The sequence below is a fragment of the Elaeis guineensis genome, chromosome 5, assembly GCF_000442705.2.
Source record: "Elaeis guineensis isolate ETL-2024a chromosome 5, EG11, whole genome shotgun sequence".
Taxonomy (NCBI): Eukaryota; Viridiplantae; Streptophyta; class Magnoliopsida; order Arecales; family Arecaceae; genus Elaeis; species Elaeis guineensis.
This window is the reverse complement of record NC_025997.2, coordinates 118598725-118618101: the sequence shown is the minus strand read 5'-3', so window position 1 is coordinate 118618101 and position 19377 is coordinate 118598725. Positions and strand designations below refer to the sequence as shown.

At 36.2% G+C, this 19377-nt stretch overlaps 1 protein-coding gene across 2 annotated transcripts; it reads left to right on the top strand.

The window, feature by feature from the left end:
- The first annotated feature begins 1666 nt into the window (after positions 1-1666).
- LOC105045484 (peptidyl-prolyl cis-trans isomerase CYP22) lies at positions 1667-13301 on the top strand. Of its 2 annotated transcripts, XM_010923779.4 has the most exons (7): positions 1667-2023; positions 2174-2197; positions 6095-6182; positions 7336-7428; positions 12065-12097; positions 12375-12431; positions 12938-13301. In XM_010923779.4, exons 1-7 carry the CDS (start codon positions 1812-1814, stop codon positions 13046-13048), a joined length of 618 nt encoding a protein of 205 aa, XP_010922081.1. In that variant the 5' UTR covers positions 1667-1811; the 3' UTR covers positions 13049-13301. The 2 variants fall into 2 exon arrangements, with proteins under 2 accessions (XP_010922081.1, XP_019705911.1); XM_019850352.3 differs by lacking the exons at positions 1667-2023; positions 2174-2197 and adding an exon at positions 2957-3217.
- The last annotated feature ends 6076 nt before the right edge of the window (positions 13302-19377 follow it).

Sequence of the window (19377 nt, the reverse complement as noted above, 5' to 3'; positions counted from 1 at the left end):
AGCCACCAAACATATTTTCTATTCTGCTATTTATAATTAACTATTAGTTTAGGCCAGGTCTCCACTTTGAATTGAATAGTTTGTAGTCTACATAGCAGAAAATTCTGTGTAATTGCTGCAGTGAGTCAAGGTGGTGGATTTTAGATACAGTGGAAACCATAGGCAGAAAAACAAGTGGCTAACTGAAAAGAATGCTTCCAATGCCAGAAATGTATGAATGCTCCTAGATAAATCTACTCCTGTGTCTAGTATATCCAATGGCTGGGGAAAGGGAATACAATTGTTACTTCTGTTCTGAACTGTCTGCAGGGACTTGTCTAATCCTATGCTCATCCACTTCTAAGTATGAATGGCAATCGATCACATCTTGGTGACTTCGTAATAACTTAGAAATCTGAAGCTTGTAATTGTGGTTCCTTCTGAAATTTCGCTCCTTGCTAGATTCCAAAACCTGTTTATGATGCTCCTCGCTGATCAAGTGTTAACCTTAGAGCATTGATAGCTATATATATTATTAGTACTTTTGTTCCTGAAGAAATGTAGTTTTTGTTCCTTTGTTTGCTTCTACATACTTAGCAATTGGTTGAATAAAGCTTTACTCATCTTAACCTTGATATCTAAGTGAAGTAGTTGCTTTTTTGTTGTTTGTTTCAACATCAGTTGGGTAGTATCATCTCTGTGTCACTGGGTGCTAAAGCTCACTTCATGAAGGATATATACCTGCTGGAAAATATCAATGTATCATAATATTATAAGCAACCATGAACATCCCAATATAGACATTGCAAACAATGATAGTATCCTCCCATTTTGTTTGTGAGTTCCAGGTCTCAAAGTCATCATTGGTGCAGTAAATCAACTGCTGCTGCTAATCTGCTTCTCCTATTATAGGAGATTGGTAAATGGCTTGGCCATGAGAAAAGGCATGTTGTCTCAAAGGAAGCTTTGCTAGTATGTCCACTGATAGGATCAAAAATCCAAAATTGCCCCAGAATCTAGAAAAATTCATGCAAGGTAGCTGGAGGGCATGCAGTAATGTGTTCAAATTTCGAAAATGGGATTAAATATCGAGGCCAATTGCTATATTTAATTTAAGATATGGTTAGATTTAGAATGGGATATATAAGACTGCGCCATTTGGTCTCAAACTCTTGGTTGGCACGTCTAATTGGAGTTATTGTTCATAATATCAATTTGGTAAATATCAACTCCATCATTTTGATGGATGACTCAGGTGTTGGTGGAGTATTTGATGAATAATAATTATTTTTTAATACTTTGCCAACTGCATTAGTTAACACTCTAATAAATACATAATAAATAATTACAATTAATTAATAAATAAAATCTAATATAATAAAAATTTTATGTTATCATATATTGAAATGCATTTAGTTGTGAAATAGGCTGGTATAACCACCAATACAAGATGTGGTTCACGAATACTTCATGAACAAATTTGTATAACTGAAACAGATTTTTAATATTCGCAAATAAAAGGGGGAAAAAATTTTTAAATATCTATTGAATATACTAGATTGCACTCATATATTATTATTCTATTAAGAATGAGAATTGATCCAACCTGAGCCTGTCGTATGATACTTTCAGAACGAAAGGTTAAGAACCAAAATATCAAAAGATCTTTTATTCCCCTAGCGCGCCCTAATGGCCTCTCCAAAATAAACTCCACTGTATAGAGTCCAGAACCATCCTTCGTTACGGTGGCAGTAGGAAACTGATTCTATTCTCTCGCAGCTAGCTCTCTCGCTCTCACTCTCGCTCTCCTGCCCCCACCCCACACCTTCGCAATGGCTTCTGGGACCGGGTCGAACAATAATAACAACACTGTCGTTGCTCCGCCGGCTCCTCCTCCGCCGGTGGCTGTGGAGTGGCACCAGCGGCCACCCAACCCCAAAAACCCCATCGTCTTCTTTGACGTCACAATCGGCACCATCCCCGCCGGCCGCATCAAGATGGAGCTCTTCGCTGACATCGCCCCCAAGACCGCCGAGAACTTCAGGTCTGGTCCTTATTCTCTTTCTCCTTTCTCTCTAAGAAAAGAGAAATCCTAATCCTGATGAACCGAGCTTGGAGGGTAGAGATAGAAACTCTAGCCAAGATTCCTGTTTGAACATGGATTGATGGATAGTTTGTATTTCTTTTCTGGCAGGCAGTTCTGCACCGGCGAATACAGGTAGCCTGATCTCTGTCCATTGGACTGTGAGTTTTCTGAATTTATGCCGTGTTTTGGTAGAAATGCTTTTCGTACTGATTCTATTCTGGATTTGTTACTTATGATGGTCAATGTGTTCCGATTATATTTCTACTGAATGATGGGTCCAACAAGGAAAACCTAAGGCTAGGGTTTTGAGATTTGGAGGATGGATGGTAGGGTTTGTTGCCGCAATGCTCCGGGCTGAGGTGGAGTAGCTTGATTGGCGGCGGTCCAAGGAGGAAGCTTGGTGGTCGGCGGTGATCCGAGGACAATTTGTCACTCCTGGGACCTGCAAGAAAAATCCAGTCACCGTAGATTCTCCGGTGGATGATCCTTTCATGCTTAAGTTAGCCGAAGCTTTGGGAATAGTGAGGAAGAATCTGGCAAGAGAGTAGTGTTTCTCAGCCCAAAAAAGCTTATTGGAGGGTCTTCTGTATATCCTTTTATGGAGGGCAGAAATGTACGTTACCTTGAATGTTGGTAGCTGTTGTGGAGAATCATTGGCCATGATGCATCGTGGGAAGTGGATGATTAATGGCACTAACTGTTGGGAATAATTGCCCGTCATTTGAGGGACGTGGTGCTGGCCCGTATTCTCCTTGTAACGGCAGTGTCTCTAGGTCTTCTATAGTTGTCGGCTCAAATCTGACCAAAAGATCGATTGTTGCATGACGGAATCCTCGGCACATAGCTGAGGACGATGTCTATAAGTGGAGTGTGATGCGGTCGTCTACTTCCTTCTAGCTCTCGGGGATCTGAATTGGGGCTGTAGTGGCAAGGGTCCTCTCACAGGAGTAGGACATGCAGATAATGCATACCACCAAGGTCCTCCTCGATGTTGAAAGAGCAGGACATCCAGATTATGCTTGTCATCAAAATCCTCCTCGGTGCAGAAAAAGCAGGACATCCAGATGATGCTTGCTACCAGTGTCTACTGAAGGATCTCGGTTATTGGCCGATGTATATTTCCGCGGATGAGCGCCAAAGACAATGGCCAAGGTGGTATGACCTCATAATAGGATTGATGTTAAATTGGCGTTCAAAATAACATTTTGCTGTGCTGAACCCTTGTTGAAAAATTTGGGTTAGGAAACATGGAGAAGGCATAGAGGAAGGAGTCATGTATAATTCTAAGGTTTGACATAATGGTATTGATAGCTTAAGATTGAAAAGGATGGGTTTTTATGGTCAGATGAGTAAATTTCGATGCGAAGGATAAGGAGAATATTTAGAGAAATCCAAGCTATACAGATTTTGGGTTTATGGGGGATAGTTCTACTTCTGATTTTGAAAGTAAAAGTAATAACATAAAGAAGAGGAGAAACCAAAGAATATGGATACAAGGGGTGAGGTGGGAGTGATAATGCAAAACCATCATTCTAAAAGCTAAAAGTTTCAATGTCATTAGTTGCTCACAACCTCAAAATGAGTCTTCAAAATCTCTTAATGCTTTAAACTTAATTCCTTGAAATGTTAGGCATCCATTTAGGACATGGTGTAGCTATTCTTTATTACAATGTGAACATAACCATAGCACCAAAAAATAAAAAATAAAAAAGGAAAAGACCTCGTGTGCATGTGTGTGTGCGTGCGTGGGGTTTGGAGGGGGGGGGGGGGGGGGGGACAATGTAGTTTTTCCTAGACACTTAGCATGGGAGCCAAGTAAGCAGGTGTCCTTAAGTGTCAAAAATTGTAGCTTTAAAAGAAAAAAAAAAATCAAGGCATAGGGATATAACATATATACGTACATTAACCTTTGTTATGATGCTAATCTAATGAAGAGAAACTAAAGAGGGAAAAGGATAGAGGAGTTATGTCACTAACAAACTAGATAATATATTATCCTTGAGTTTGTATGTTAGGTTCCCTAGGTTATTTAAGATGTGTCAACATACATAAATTTATAAATAGCCAATGTAGCTTTACATTGAAAATATGTTGATATTTTGCTTAAAGTGTCTAGCACTTGAAAATAAGAGTTATTCCATTCATCATGCTCCAAAAAAAAGTATCAAGTGTTAGAACTTTCTGCTGACATCAATAGCACACTTCTAGATGTGTTGTCTAGCTGTGTCATGTCCTGCCATGTCCAAGTGTCCAAAAGTGCCATTACATACAAAAACATTACAAAGGGAGTATCTAGGAAACATGGACCTAGTGGCTGCAGTATTCTGCTTCCACTTCACTAAATTAGTTCTTTAGCCTGTTCTAGTGCCAAAATATAACTAAAACTCTAGGTTGAAGAAATGAAAAGGAGCCTTATCAAAAAAGAAATGAAAAGGAAAAAAGAGATGTAATTCTTAAACCTTAGATACAACGTGGTGGTTTTTATGTGTCACACCTGAAGCCCTTCTTTTGTCCAGAATGGCTTTTTATCACTGCAATATCTTAATCATACATTGGGACTCGGTTGAAATCACATCATACATTGATACTCAGTTGAAATCAGTTCCATCTTGGCATATAGCATTCATCTTTAGAAAAGCCACCACTTTGTTGCAAAGAGACGTAGAATCTTATTCCCATGACAAAAATCTCCATAAGTTTGTGGCACAAAAATAATGTCATAAGAATTGAAGCTGAATTCTTGATGGCATTGCTTTAATGGCAGTTGTGGTGAACAACTTTTACAATACTCAAAACATTATAAAAGAATTCTTTTCGGTTAAGGGAATACAAGAATCTTCATTGTTCATCTTTCCATCATTGCAAGTACCTTCTTCACAATTTTGGATGATGCTGAAGAATAAAATGGTTTTGCCTTCTAGGTGTGTTCTCTCAGACATCTCTGTTAGGGAATGATTAATTTATTAATTAGTTCTTTAATTTCAATGAATGAAGAAAGAGGGTCAGATGAAGGGGCATATGACAAAAAGAACCTTCATCAAATCAGTTATTTTTCGTGAGTTGGGAATTTGGAATTCAGGTGTTATTTTCATCCTGTTATGAAGAATATCTAACTTCTGATCAACCATCAAGGTTTTAACTTTTAAGATTGGAAAAGGTGAGGGTTTGTAGGAAGCTTATGGTTTTGAAAGATATAGTTTTCTATTCAGCATGATAAGAGTTGTGTGTGAACAGATTTTTGATAAGAAGAGGAAGAGAACATGGTTGATAAGGTTTCTAAAGTTTAGTGCAGTATTTTTTTTTTTTTTATCTGACCAGATTTTAAATGGAAAAGATGGGTTTTGAACAAATTTGGTCCAAATTAGAGTTGGAATTTGGAGTTTTCTTGGCATTGTTGCTGTTTGTTCTTGGTTTCAGAACTGTAAAAAAATGGAAATAAAAAAGGCTGTAGAAGAAAACAAAAGGTGAAGAAGATGTTAAGAGGAATATAAGCTTGGGAAATCCATCATAAGTTTTAGTGTTGAGATGGAAAACTGAAATCCACCATTGAAAATGTAAACATCATTTTATAGTCCAATAGTTCTTCTTAGGTTCTCATAAATATTCATCATAAAAATTCAATGCTGTCTAATCGGACAATGACAAATCAACTGGTTAAATAAAGGTTGTGGTTACCTGTTTATGCGTTCACCACCTAAACTTTATGGGGATCATGAGTTTTCTAATGAGAAAATGCACAAGATAAAAGGAAAAAAAAATTTTTCCTGTGCATCAACTCGATGTCTAAAGAAAAGGATTCAATTCACTTGTTATTAATATCACTCACGAAATGTCTCTCCGTAGATTAAGATGTAAAAAGCTCCATGAGCCCATACATGCTTCAGATTGTGCCACTGAAACATTAATTTTATTCTTTTTCACTAAAACATCATCACCACTACAACCATCACCACCATCATCATCATATTTGTTGCTATAATTATTTGATAAAAACACTGATGTGCTTTCAATCTTGTGGATCATTTGCAGAAAAGCTGGGCTACCAGTTGGTTACAAGGGATGCCAATTCCACAGAGTAATCAAGGATTTTATGATCCAAGCGGGTGATTTTGTGAAGGTCCATTTCTCTTGAACTTTTTGTGCATTATTTGGGCTTATAGCTTAACAGTAGTCTCTTGTGATATGGTTTTTATTATTTATATCCTTTATGACTTTCACTTTTGTAGTTTAAGATGAATTAGATTCTTTTTTTTTTTTTTTCAATTCTTTGACCAACTATGCAAAACCTTGTGTTAGTATTCTGTATTGCATCATGGAAAGGTAAACTCTGAAATGGTTTAATTTCATTAATAAGTATTTGACCATCATTATTTTCATTTAGTACAAATCATTTCTTTACCAAGTGACATATTATAGATAGGAGTGCTATTTGATAAGGTTGGATCTGGGTTTATTAAACTTAGACCCACTTCCATTGGGGTTTCTAGCCTAACTTTTGTTCCATACCAGATCCATTAAAAGTTCAGGTTGGATCTAAATTCGGGTAAGAAAAATGCACATCTGGTTTGTCTGGCGGAGATCAGGTCTGGCTACCTATCAAGTATCAAACATTATATATTGAATGTTAATCAAGATAGAATAATCTATGCCTTTGGGAAGTTTATCGATGTAAGAATCAATACATGCTTAGAAAATTAAATCATGAACAACAAGCACTCGATGGTACTAAAATAATTGACTAAAAATTGAAAAGATACACTTTACTTATGGTAAAGTATAAACACCCAAGCAAACATGTTCTCACATGTCATTATTTTTTTATTCTTTCTGCCCCTCCAATTTTCAGAACAATACTTCATATGCTAAAAGTTTAGAAATTGAAGGATATACAAATAGAACTTATATTATATCTGTATGTTTATGTGTATGTATACATGCATATGTATATACATGTATATATAAATATGTATATGTGCTTATGTATGTGAACTAGCTAATTTATGTGGGTTCAGGTCAGGTTGGGTCTAAAAACCTCAATCTATACCCAACCTGAAAATTTCAATGGCTCTGACTTTGGACCTGTACCCCACCCATTCATTGTTGGGTTCGGGCTGGGTCCAAGTCGGTCGGGTACTAGTTTTGCAGGTTGGAGTGACAGCCCTAATTTTCGATGATAGCATTTTAGAATGCAATGCAGTTATCGCTGCATATCATCAGTTACTTGGAACTAGTGTGTAAGTACTCTTACCAGCGAGTTAATTGTTATGCAGGGTGATGGCAGTGGATGTGTAAGCATCTATGGAAGCAAGTTTGAGGATGAAAATTTCATTGCAAAGCATACAGGTCCTGGCCTACTATCAATGGTAAGTCACTGCCTTTCTACCCAGTCACCATTTCAATATGTGTGGAACCATGTCCATTTCAAGCTTTATGTTTTACAAGGTCTAGCTGCCTGCTTTTTAGTTTTAATCAGTTCCTCATACATCATTTCATGCAGGGTTTGCCGTACCGGCCCAAACCGGCCGATACGGGGCGAACCGAGCTGGATTGACAACTAGCCGGTCCGGTTGTTCGGGCCGGTATGGGGCGAACCGAGCTGGATTGACAGCTAGCCGGTCCGGTTCAGGCTGTTTTTTTGGAAAACAAGGGGAGCCGGACCGAACCAATTGGTTCGGTTCGGTACGTTGCCTGAACCGTCCGATCGACCAGTTTGGTTCGGTACGTTGCTTGAACTGTCCGATCGATCGGTTCGGTTCGGTACAGATCCGGTTCGGTACGGTTCAGCGCGGTTTTTCTTTTTTCTTTTTTTTTTTAGTGGTGGTGGGTGAGAATTTTTTTGATTTTTTTAATATCGGCACAGATCGGTATGGTACGTACCATACCATACCGTACCAAGCAGGAACCGATATGGGTCTTGGTACCGGTTCTTTTCTTTCTTTATTACTTTTCTATTACAAAATGCAATTCTACCCAATACTTATTTAGTCTTACTTTAGTCATTATGTTGGTAATTAAAGTTAATGTTTTTGTGTTAATTAAGGAAAAATTCTATGCTTACTGATAAAGCTGATAGGCTGAGTTTGATTTGCAATCCAAATTGGTCTACAGATGAAATGACTTTGAACATAGATACTTTCTTTTAAGTTAACAAACAAGAATAACTTAGCGCACAATTTATGCGGTGCTATAAGCTTGTAATTGCACAGAACCATTTCTTGTGTAGAGACCTTTATCCTTTCAAAATCAATAAGAGCCCAACACCAGTAATTTTTTGATAAAATAAAGGTTCCGTCATACAAAGATGGAGACTAACGAGTCTTGTATCATGTCCAAACTAGGAGATAAAAGGTCAAAAGGACAGGCACACTTGGCTCAAAATGCAATGCAGGTATCTGGGATATACATAAACAAGGAAATAAAAGCCACAAACAACACAATACCTAATCATCTATTAAGCACCTTGTATTTTACTTTTACCATGCTTCATATGTGCATTTTCTCTGATAATTTTCTTCAATTAGGTTTTTCATGTTTTTCCCCCCTTGATGAGTCTCATGATTTCTCTTGATCTAAAAGAACAATAACAGATTGATAGCGCAAGAATCAGGTAACTCATTTTCCTGTAGGCTCTTTTTGTTTTTCCAGTGGGAAACCAATTGGAACAGAAAATGAGGTAAATTTTCTTGTCACTAGGATATGATTTGAAAGGAGAAAATGGAGTTGTGAGTGACCAAGGTGCCCTAAAGGCAACAAATGTTTAGTGAAAAAGATTAGCAGGGGCAATCTAGCAAAGGAGGTCATGTAGTGGTTGTACAAGTGGGGTAATGTAGCGATGAGGAGGTGTTGATAACATGGGTAAGAAAATTAAAGTTTCTTCTTGTTCCCCCATCCCCACACCCAAAAAAGAGAACATTTTTTTGGGAAAAGGAGAAGGACCATCCACTGGAATCTAGAGAGCTTCTCACATAAATTTGCAGATTTCTCGGAATTAGAGCAGCAAAGTAGCATAAAATTTCTGTTATTTGTAGAGTTTCAGGAATTAGATGTTTGTATACATATATTTGAAGTTAAGCTAGCTAGTCCTAAAGATTGGAGGAATTCTTGATCTTATCAATGCAAATCATTGACAAGTATTCTGCATGCAAGATATTCAGTAATACCTAAATAATATTATATATATGCTTTTTTTGACAACATATATATACGTATGCATGTGTATGTATATATAGGAAGTCACTAACACATAGATCAAATGGACAAAAATGAATGGTACCAAAGGAGCCATGTTTTAGCATATATCCAGGAAATGTGAAATGCAAATCTACATTTTTTATCATGGTTTACACATCTCGGACCACATAGGAGCCAAAGATGCCATATTAAAGCATTGTATCATGAGTTTCCCAACTTGTGACCATGTGTTCATAAGATGTATTTTCCATTTCTAGGCACTTTTGATGGTTTTGTTCATGTTTAGTGGTGTAGCTAGTCTAGATTATATGTTAATAGAATGAGGTTTCAACATTTGCAGTAGGATTCTAGTGTATATATATTTGATAGAGAGAATAAATCTCCATAATTGTTAATTTATTTTAAGCATATGTAACATTGTAGATAGGGCTACTGATGTGCCAGGCTTGGGCCTAATTACCTTAGCATTGGCTCGGTCTAGATTTATTGTTCAACAAGCCTTGGATGGACCTGAGCCCAAACTTAGAGAGCCCAGCCTGGCCTAGCTCATTTGGATGCCTGAAGTAACCTTACAAGTGTGAAGCAAGCATGGAGCGGGTGTACTTGGAAAGGATTGGTGGTTGCGGTGGGGGGAGTCTAATAGCAACAAAGTAGAGGGATGGCTTCAGCTGGATTATTAGCCTAGGATTGGCCCAAGTTTATGAGTCTACAGGCCTCGGATTGACCCTAGAGTAAACTTAAATGCCCAAACCAACCCGAACTCACTTGAGGTTCAAAGTAACTTTACAACCCAAACAACTACGTACAAGACACTTCGAAGAAATAATACAAGACACTGCAAAGAAATAATACCTTTTCTGCATAAAACACACATAATATTGTGTAACTACATCCATTTTATTTAATAGCCACTTCACCTCAAAATGTGAAAATTCGATATATTTGTTAATTGTACGAGAAAATGAAGAAAAAAATGAATGCATTTTACGCTAAAAAGCTTCAATGTTGCCAGATATAATGGATTTTCAAACAACTAAAGTATAATAAGTAAATGATACATATTTGTTCATAATAAAAAATACATGTGTATTTCACTTACACTTGATACCAATTTGAGGCCAAAATTTTTGAAACTCTAGAACCAAAGCAACCATTGAACACAAAATATACTTAAATTTTTAACTTATAACTTTCCTTAACTTCTTTTGTTTTCTTCTCTTTTTTAATTTTTTTCAAATTTTTCTTGATTTGTTTGACCAAACTTCAAAACTTGGACCAAAACGGTCAAAATTGTCAAAACTGAAACTCCACTGACCTGGCCTAGTCCAAAGCCAAAACCAAGTTTTTAAACCTTGATCTGAGGGAAAATAGGTTTCGACTTGGGCTCACACTAGGCTCAAGCCCAGCTTGGATTTAGTTTATGCTCCAAGATCAGGCTCAGTTACAGCCAGAAGGCAGTTTTCTTCAAAGACAGCCTTCGCCCAACCTGAAGCTAGCCTGACCTAGTGGACATAAATTGACCCTAGCGCATCACCAGCCCTCCATGTAGATCATGAATGGTGTGGGCGAGCCATTTGGATGTCCAATTATACATCTTGTTCCAAGTATCAATATGGGATTTTTGCGTTTTTTCATTACATGGTTTATCTAAACTCTTCACTGATAATAGCAAGAAGATATTTTGAGTCCAATGGCTCAAAGAATATCCGATCTTCAATCCCTGTATTTCTTCTTTAACAAGAATGAGTTGGTGAGTTTTTTGTCACGATAAAAAGAACATGATGCTAAATACTAACAAAGTAAACAAATAAGGGGATGATTGAAGAGCAAAGAATGCTAGGGCAGAAAATTTGAACACAAAAATGTCGGGCATGTAATTGGTTTATTTTCTTCTGATAAGTGAGGCATCTTATTCTCTATTAAAACTTTACCAGTGATATTTTCCCTTTTCCACACAGCCAAGGACTTTGCTTTTTTTCTTCTTAGTTTTAGCTTCATTGCATTGCAATGCCATTTTGCTGTCATCAGGACATCGTCCAATCAAGGTTTGTTGTACCACCCTATGCCGCTCGGTACGGGATGTACCATACCATACCGATATGGTATACCATCTTGTATCAACACTGTACGATACTGAATCATGTACTAATATTGTAATATGATGGTACTGGTACTAGTACCGAGTCTGGTACCGACACAACAAACCTTGCCTCCAATAATTTTTTGTGCCAACTATTCCTCCTCCATTGCAATTAGGACCAATAAGGTATACATGCTTCTATTTATATTATCGACTTAGTTGACATTAACTATCCATATTGAAGGGGATTGGAGGGAACCAAGATATACTTCATGCTTTATGGAATTTGACATTCTGATACTGACATCTCAAGCTGGTTGCCATTCTTTCTATATGGGAGCAAAAGGACTTTTAGATGGTTCTTGGTTGGACTGTTCATGGAAGTCAAGAAAACTTGGCTTTTAGTAGTGCTTTTTCTTATTCCTTAGTATGTAGTATGCATACTTGTGGCAAATAGTTTGTATCCTAGAGTCCACCTCCGTGGCCCTCCTAGAAAGTGTTGGCTGTTCGGGCAAAGCACTTCGCATTCTGTTGTTCAGCATTTTCATATTTGATGTTGTGCAAGAATGATGATATTGTCATTTTGCTTAAGCTGAATATCACTCCTACATATCTTTCTGTAACTTGTTCGACACAAACTAACAGCTATATATTGCAAACTTGTAGCGATCATGTTTTGTCTGTATTGCTCTTCTTGACTATGTAATCTTTTGTTCTGTCATTTTCAGGCAAACAGTGGACCAAATACTAATGGCTGTCAGGTAATTCTCAATTTGAAACTTGTTTGGCTAAAGAATTTTATAGAATCATGGTATGATATCCTTAAATGTATCGGATAGAGGGGGGAAAGGTCGATAATGTAGAACACAACGTGTATTTCTACTAAGAGCAAGCTTTGTCTTTATGTAGGCAGGTGGTTTATCCCTTTTTCAAAAAAGTTCATTCAGAATGTATATCCATGATTGCAGTTTGAGCCAAGGACATTAATGAAACTTTTGTCTACTTCTCTGGTCTAATCCTATTTCTGTTTGGCTGCAGTTCTTTATAACTTGTGCAAAATGTGACTGGCTTGATAATAAACATGTGGTTTTTGGGGTAAGTTCTTCTGGTCACATCAGTTTCATCAAATACAATATTGTGATTCAATAATGGCCTATTCATTCATTCATACATACATACATGTATATAGACATATAGATATGTATATATACATACATCAGTTTCATCAAATGCATTTAAGGGCATGGCCTTGTATAGGGCTATGGTGATGCAAGTACCACAAGCTCAGCCAAATGTGAAGGAACAGAGCTTGTCTATATCCATAGTTCGCTTGCTATGAGCCCTGCCAACCCTGTCAAAATTTCGGTTTGATTTTGGAAGGAGGGCTCTTTTAACGGGAAGCCTCTCTGGTGGTTCATGTGGTGGTCATTGCTTATTAGCCTCATGATGTTCCTCTGGTGGGCTTGACTTGCCCTATATAAAGTTCTAAGTTGTTGTCTTTGTTGCAGAATTTCAATTATGCGTTCCAATGTTTAAGCATCTATAAATTACTTTTTCACTTTGGTTCTTTTCTTGCTCTCTTTCCCTTCATCTTACCGCAGAAAGTGCTGGGAGAAGGCCTTCTGGTTGTCAGGAAGATTGAAAATGTTGCTACCGGACCCAACAATCGGCCAAAGCTTGCATGCGTCATAGCTGAATGTGGTGAGATGTAATAACATATCGAGCGTATAGCTTCCATTGTCTGGATATTCTAACAGGATTTCTATAGCTTATTGCTGTGAAGAATTATTAGCAAAGGAGAGTAGGTTTATTTCTGTCTGAAACTAGCAAAAAAGAACACCAAGCTATGAATCAACAGGATGCAAGAGTGCATTGAAGAGCTTTTGTTCCTGCAATTTGTACCTTTTAAATGGAAATATAGATAAATCTTGGAGGGTTCAAATAGTGACAATATATTTTCTTTTAGTTTGTGTTTTTCAATTGCATCACAATTAATAGCAGGGTAATTGTGATGCATACTGCACCAAAGGACTGTTTGACGACAACCTTGGTTTCATTGACCTTCTTCTAGTCCCATGTAACGGATCAAACTCTCACCCATCTCCAGATTGGCTGCATGCACGAGTGTTGAGCTGGTAGCCACAGTGAGTTTGGAGGGTCACGAAGGAGCTGTTTTTCTAGTTGCTCAGAAAATCTTGCAGTATTTACTCTTTAGCCTAGAAAAGGTGCTGACTTCACATCCAATACCAGTAAATCATGAAATGCACATTGACAGTCTGGAACTAAAGAGTGTTTTCTCTCTGCAAGGAGCTTTAGGGCCTATTCTTTTATAAATAAATATTATGAAATAGTTAGTCAACTTTCTCTCATTAACCAACTTATTAACCAACTTATTATGTTTTGATGTTTTTTCAGATGAGTAATTTATTTTTCATGGATAGCATTTATCTATGAAAGAAGAGAAAATTTTATCTATCTAAAAGGTGATTAAATTATTTTTTCATCAGTTAATAAAGTGAATATTCAATTTTATTTTTAAGATGCTTCATCTTTATTTTCAAAGCCTTCATCATTTAATGTTCAATAATTTAATTATTTATTTTTTTAAATCTAAAAAATGTAAAAAATATTATGAAAAATATGAATAAATTTTAGTAATTTATCTAAAAAAATAGTAATGTAAAAAAGTATGAATAATAGATTTTGAAGATATTTTTTCATGCATAAAAAGATATTGATAAATTATTTTTTATCTAAATATTAACTAAAAAATATTTATTTAGATAAATATAGATTTTTAAATAAATTTTTATCCATAAAAGAATAGAATTTTAAGAATTTGCTTGGATCGTTGGAAGCAAAAGGGAAAGTGTGGTCGATGAAAAAAAATGAATAAATTTCGTTTGTTTGCTTGGAGTTTTCAAAAAAAAGATTGAAAAATGGTATTTTCATCGGAATAAAATTTTGATGTCCATGATAAAATAAATTTATGTAGGATATGGGTTTTTTGCTTTTTCATGCATTGGTAATTGAGTTTTTTTTTCCTTTTCAAAAGTATCCGAAAAGATATAAATAAAATAGGATAAGATCTTTCATTTATAAAGAACATAATAGATATTTTATATAATTTTTGTAGAAAAATAAATATTTGATCAAATATAAGTAAATTTGGAATGTGCTATCTTTTTATGGTTAATTAAATATATCAAAATTATTTTTTTAAACATCATATTTTCAAAAATCGATTTCTCAAGAAAATATTTCAGTAAAAGAATTCTCGTCATAAATCAAACAAGCTCTAAGATAATTATTCCCTCCCTCGAATGCTTTAAAAAAAAAAAAGAAAAGTAGAAGATTAAGATAGTTATAGGTCAACACTGCCATTCTCGTAATGATAAGATGGAGAAAGCGATTTTGTTTTATCATATTGCATATAATATTTGGCAAGGAATAAGCATATTTTTTAGAATGTGAAGCATAGTGCAAGATTAATCTTTCTGAAAGCTTCTACTTGGGCTTGTGATTTTCTTCAAGTGATTGCTGCTGATGATTCTTTGACGATAAGAACAATCTATGGCTCTGGTAGACTCTGCATCTCCATACATAACATATTTTTTTTTGGAGCCACCACCTCCTTGTTTCTTCAAGATAAATTTTGATGGTAGTACAAGAGACCGAGGATTTTTAGATGGAGAGTTTTGTTGTTTAAAGTGTTGTTGGTGTTTTTATTGTGGCACATGGAGTTAGAATCCATGATACCATAGGCGCCTATAGCAAATTTACATGTGGCCTTGGAAAGATTGAGCTATGCTATATATACTTTAAGAGCTTCACATGTTTTCTTTGAGGGTGAACTTACGATGGTGATCCAATGGTTTGCTACTCAACCAACTGCTGATGGAGGTTTTCACCCTTTACTAGATAAATGTTAGGTGATGTTGCATCACTGATCTTAAATATCATTTCACATATTTTCAGATAGATTATTAGTATTGCTGATTGGATGATATCTTATGTGGTGGATCTATATGGGTCAATTTTGTGAACTTCTTCGACTAATCTTTTAGCTTAATTTTTAAATATTTTATTTTTGGATTCTCATGAATGAATCTGTTCACACATTTAGTTTAATTTAATGCTTCCATTTTAGCAAAAATATTGCTATTAGGTTAAAAAATTTAATACTTGCAAAGGTATCTAATTATCTTGGTTTAGGTATCTCTAGCTCCAAGAGTCCGTTTGGATGCCTGGGCCGAAAAACCCATGAGATTTATAGGTCAGACCAAGACAATCAGTTAAGTCAAGTTGGGTTAAACCTATATTTATAAGAACCTAGAGAATCATTGGAATAGGAGTCTAATCCAGTCTCATTTAGGTGGTTGTATTGGTCCAAATCTATGATTTTTATGAAATTTTAAACCCAGTCATCCAAATAAGCCCCCAGATTTTTGCGGTTCCAACAAATCTTGCCTACCAAGGTTCTTTGGGGTCCCAGCTAAAAATTACACATGAAACAGAGAATCTGGCTGCAAATCTATTAGAAGGGCCTGAGGACAAGTGTGCTGGATGGTGAGTCAGGATGGTCTGCAGAAAATACTCTTTGCGGATAACCTTTTTATGCGAACGCAACACCGCTTGTCTGGTCCTTCCGAGCAAGGTCTCACCATGTGGAATTTTCCTGCAGGCTGTACAGGAGCCTTTGAAGGATCATCCCTGCAAAACCTTGCCAAAGAATCCTTACACAGTTTAATGTTGTTCTAAATGAATTGAGAGATGGAAGAGCAGAGATCAGCCATGGGGAAGGACTCCCAAAACCACACCACTGCGTTCAGAGCCAAAACTAGTACCTTAACAAAGATAAGAAGCAAAAATAATGGAAGACATTCCTCTCAAAAGGGGAAATAATAGGACCAATGATGATGATGATTAAGACTGATGCGTTGAGCATAATTTTTGTGAAGATGCAAGTAGCTAGCTTGCAGTTTACAACAGCATGAAATAAAACTACAATATGACTATATCTACCTTAAAAAAAGCTGACAAATAAAAACAATTATGCATGCTTTACTTTGTCCAACACATTGAAAGTGAGAGACTCGAGGAGCAACTCTGAATGGTATACAAGATTGAAACACAATCCAGACTGCAGGTGGCAATCGCCAAGAGAAAGAAAAGGTGGCCAGTGGTGGCAGAAGACAATGTATTGATTTCATCCCAATATGTGTCTGCAACATTCCTTCCTACTACGCAAGTTCCATTATGAGCTTTTTGTGAACAACATGCTGCCTGTCCAATTTCAGGGGTCAAGGGAAGTATGGGGGTTTTGTCTATTTCTTCAGAATATAGTGATCATGAGCTAGATGTGTTAGAAGATTAAAAGCTTTCATTCGGAAGGTTGCATGATCCGATGACTCATGGGGTGATATCGTCTATCCTGATAACACCATTCTACTGATTACACCCCCTGCAAGATTGTCTTAATACCACATTAGCCTGAAGGAGTTTGGCAAGATTTTAAAGTGGAGATATATGAGTCCAGGTGCAATACCAATATGACTGAAAGTGGTAAGACAAGGCACTTGCGTGTTGACTGGAGGGCAATCAGCAACTCCACTTTTAGGTTCATAAATCTAGTTTCTTTAAGACAATATGCAAAATATGTTGCATATATGATTTCTTAGATTTTTGTTTTTCCTCCACCAAGTGATTAACACCCTCTCTGATCTTCAAACTTCTTGGAGTTGTCATATGGTCTGCAGCACATGAAAATTTGATTTGAAGTCTATAGAGTCTAATTTTTTTTTTTTTTATTAGATAAGTAATCAAATTGAACCGTGACTGTTAGGTTTACACTCATACTTTTAAAATATCTTTGAGAGAAAGTTTGAAATAAAAATTTAATATATGGAGATCGTGCAACTTGTTAGGCCAATGGTTTGTTTAGTGCCTCAATAAACTTTATGAAATTGCATAATGCTGCATGTTAACATAGCAAAGTTGTGGTAGGAGCAAGATTTTTCTTAATTTTCTTTTTTTCTGAGAGAAAACAAGGGAGACACACCTTCACTTTAATTACCAATGTCTCTCAACTTGAGGATGCACCACCCAATATTTAAAACAAAACATGTGGTTGCTAAGCAAAAGAGTATGATAACTAGGCCAAGTCCTAGTTAACCAAATGTAATCCATCACTTGTGGCTTTGGACCATGGAGGATCTTCAAATCAGGTTTGGACAAAGTCCAAGTTTCGGATGTTGATTTAAATTCTTTGAGGAAGTGTTTGGTTGGGGGAAATGGGGGTCTGGAATCAGAATCAGATAGGTGACTCCCATTCTAACCGTTTGGTTGGGAGGAGTCCCATTCCGATTCCGATTCCGGGGTGGAATGAGAATGGCTCAATCTATATAGAACTCAATCCCTACTCTCCTCTATGGATTCAAATTTCAATTCCGATTTCGATTCCGATTTCGATTTCGGTCACAAACCAAACACTTTGGAGGATTTGGCCATTCCGATTTCGATTTCAAGCCATTTCGATTTCCATTCTCATTCTGATTTCGGTTGCAAACCAAACACCCCCTGAATTTCTTGGAGCGTTTTTGCCTTTTTCTTCAGTTGAGTATCTCGATGTTATAATTATGAGCTTGATGCTGGTTTTCATCCTATTTACATATAGAAAAATAGTTGACATAATCAATTAATTTCTGTTTTAATAGGAAGACAGGAGAAAGGGTAAAAGAAAGAAGCCACACTAGAGATAACTAGCTGGCAAAGAGCAATAAAACAGCAAGAAGGTAGAGAAGTGGAACTTTTTGCACCCTCTTTCGCCTTTTATGCATGTTGCATTACCAAAGAAAAATGAAAGTATATGCAGCTTGGGTTTTGTCATGCAAGATTTCGACTTTAGGGAGATGTTCTGAAGTAAAAACCCTGGCCTGGTCCAAGCACTTCTTCTTCTATTGGGTTTCCCTCCTCTATCTGAAAAGAAAAAAAAGTTTGCTAGAACACGTAGTTTTGTATATCTAATTGGCCCATACTAAGACTAAATTTATTGCACTAGTTCTCAGTTCATCCAAAAAAAGAAAAATTACACTACTTTTCAGGAAATAGTTCCACGAAGCTCTTTATGGAGGCAAAGAAGGTAGAGAAAACCATATTAAAGCATTGCTTATTTGTTTAACCTAATACATGTATGCAAAAATGACATTCTTACAAAGGATTTATCTTTTAGAAATTACAGTATTTTTTTATTTGTTAAGATTTAATTATGCTCTTGGTGGGAGGACAAAGCAAGAGAAGCAATCTTCTTGAAATGATGAGTTCAAGACCATTGGTGGATGAGAATTAAGCAAATCAACCACTAGCTCTCCTTCAGGAAAATCACTAATAATATGCCAATTTATTCAGGGTTGGCATTTTTCTCCAATCAATATGATCCACAAGTTTGATGACACAAGTCAAAGACTGATCATCACATGGAGAACATATATCAACCAAGTAATTTAGAAATTTCATGAATAAGAAAATACATTGCTACTCTTTGATAATTTAAATTCCATGTAAATTTTCATAAAAAATCTTGGCAATGGCTTTCTGACCACTAGCTGAGAACTCTATATGTAAATATCTTTCTATTGGCTGAGCAAATCATGAAGTGTTAAGTTCTATGATATTTAACCTACACATGGTGCTGGTTTTTATTCAGTAACAATAAATCATGAAACTCCTGTAAAACCAAAAGAAATCACATATTAAGTTCTCTCTCAAACCTATGAAATTATGTCAGCAATATTAAACACAAAATCAATTACAAGATCTCTCTCGAAGCTTCAGGTTCATCCACCAAAAATAAACAATAAACCAACTGATATTGATACACGTATAAAATTGCATCCACAATATTAATGCAAAACTGAATGCTAGCTTCCAGTTCTTTCACAAAACCAAAAGACAAATCAATGGCAAGCTATCAAAAGGCAACAAAGAATTTAGTGTGAAACAAATGAAACCATGTATTGCTATTACTGGTAATGCACTCGAT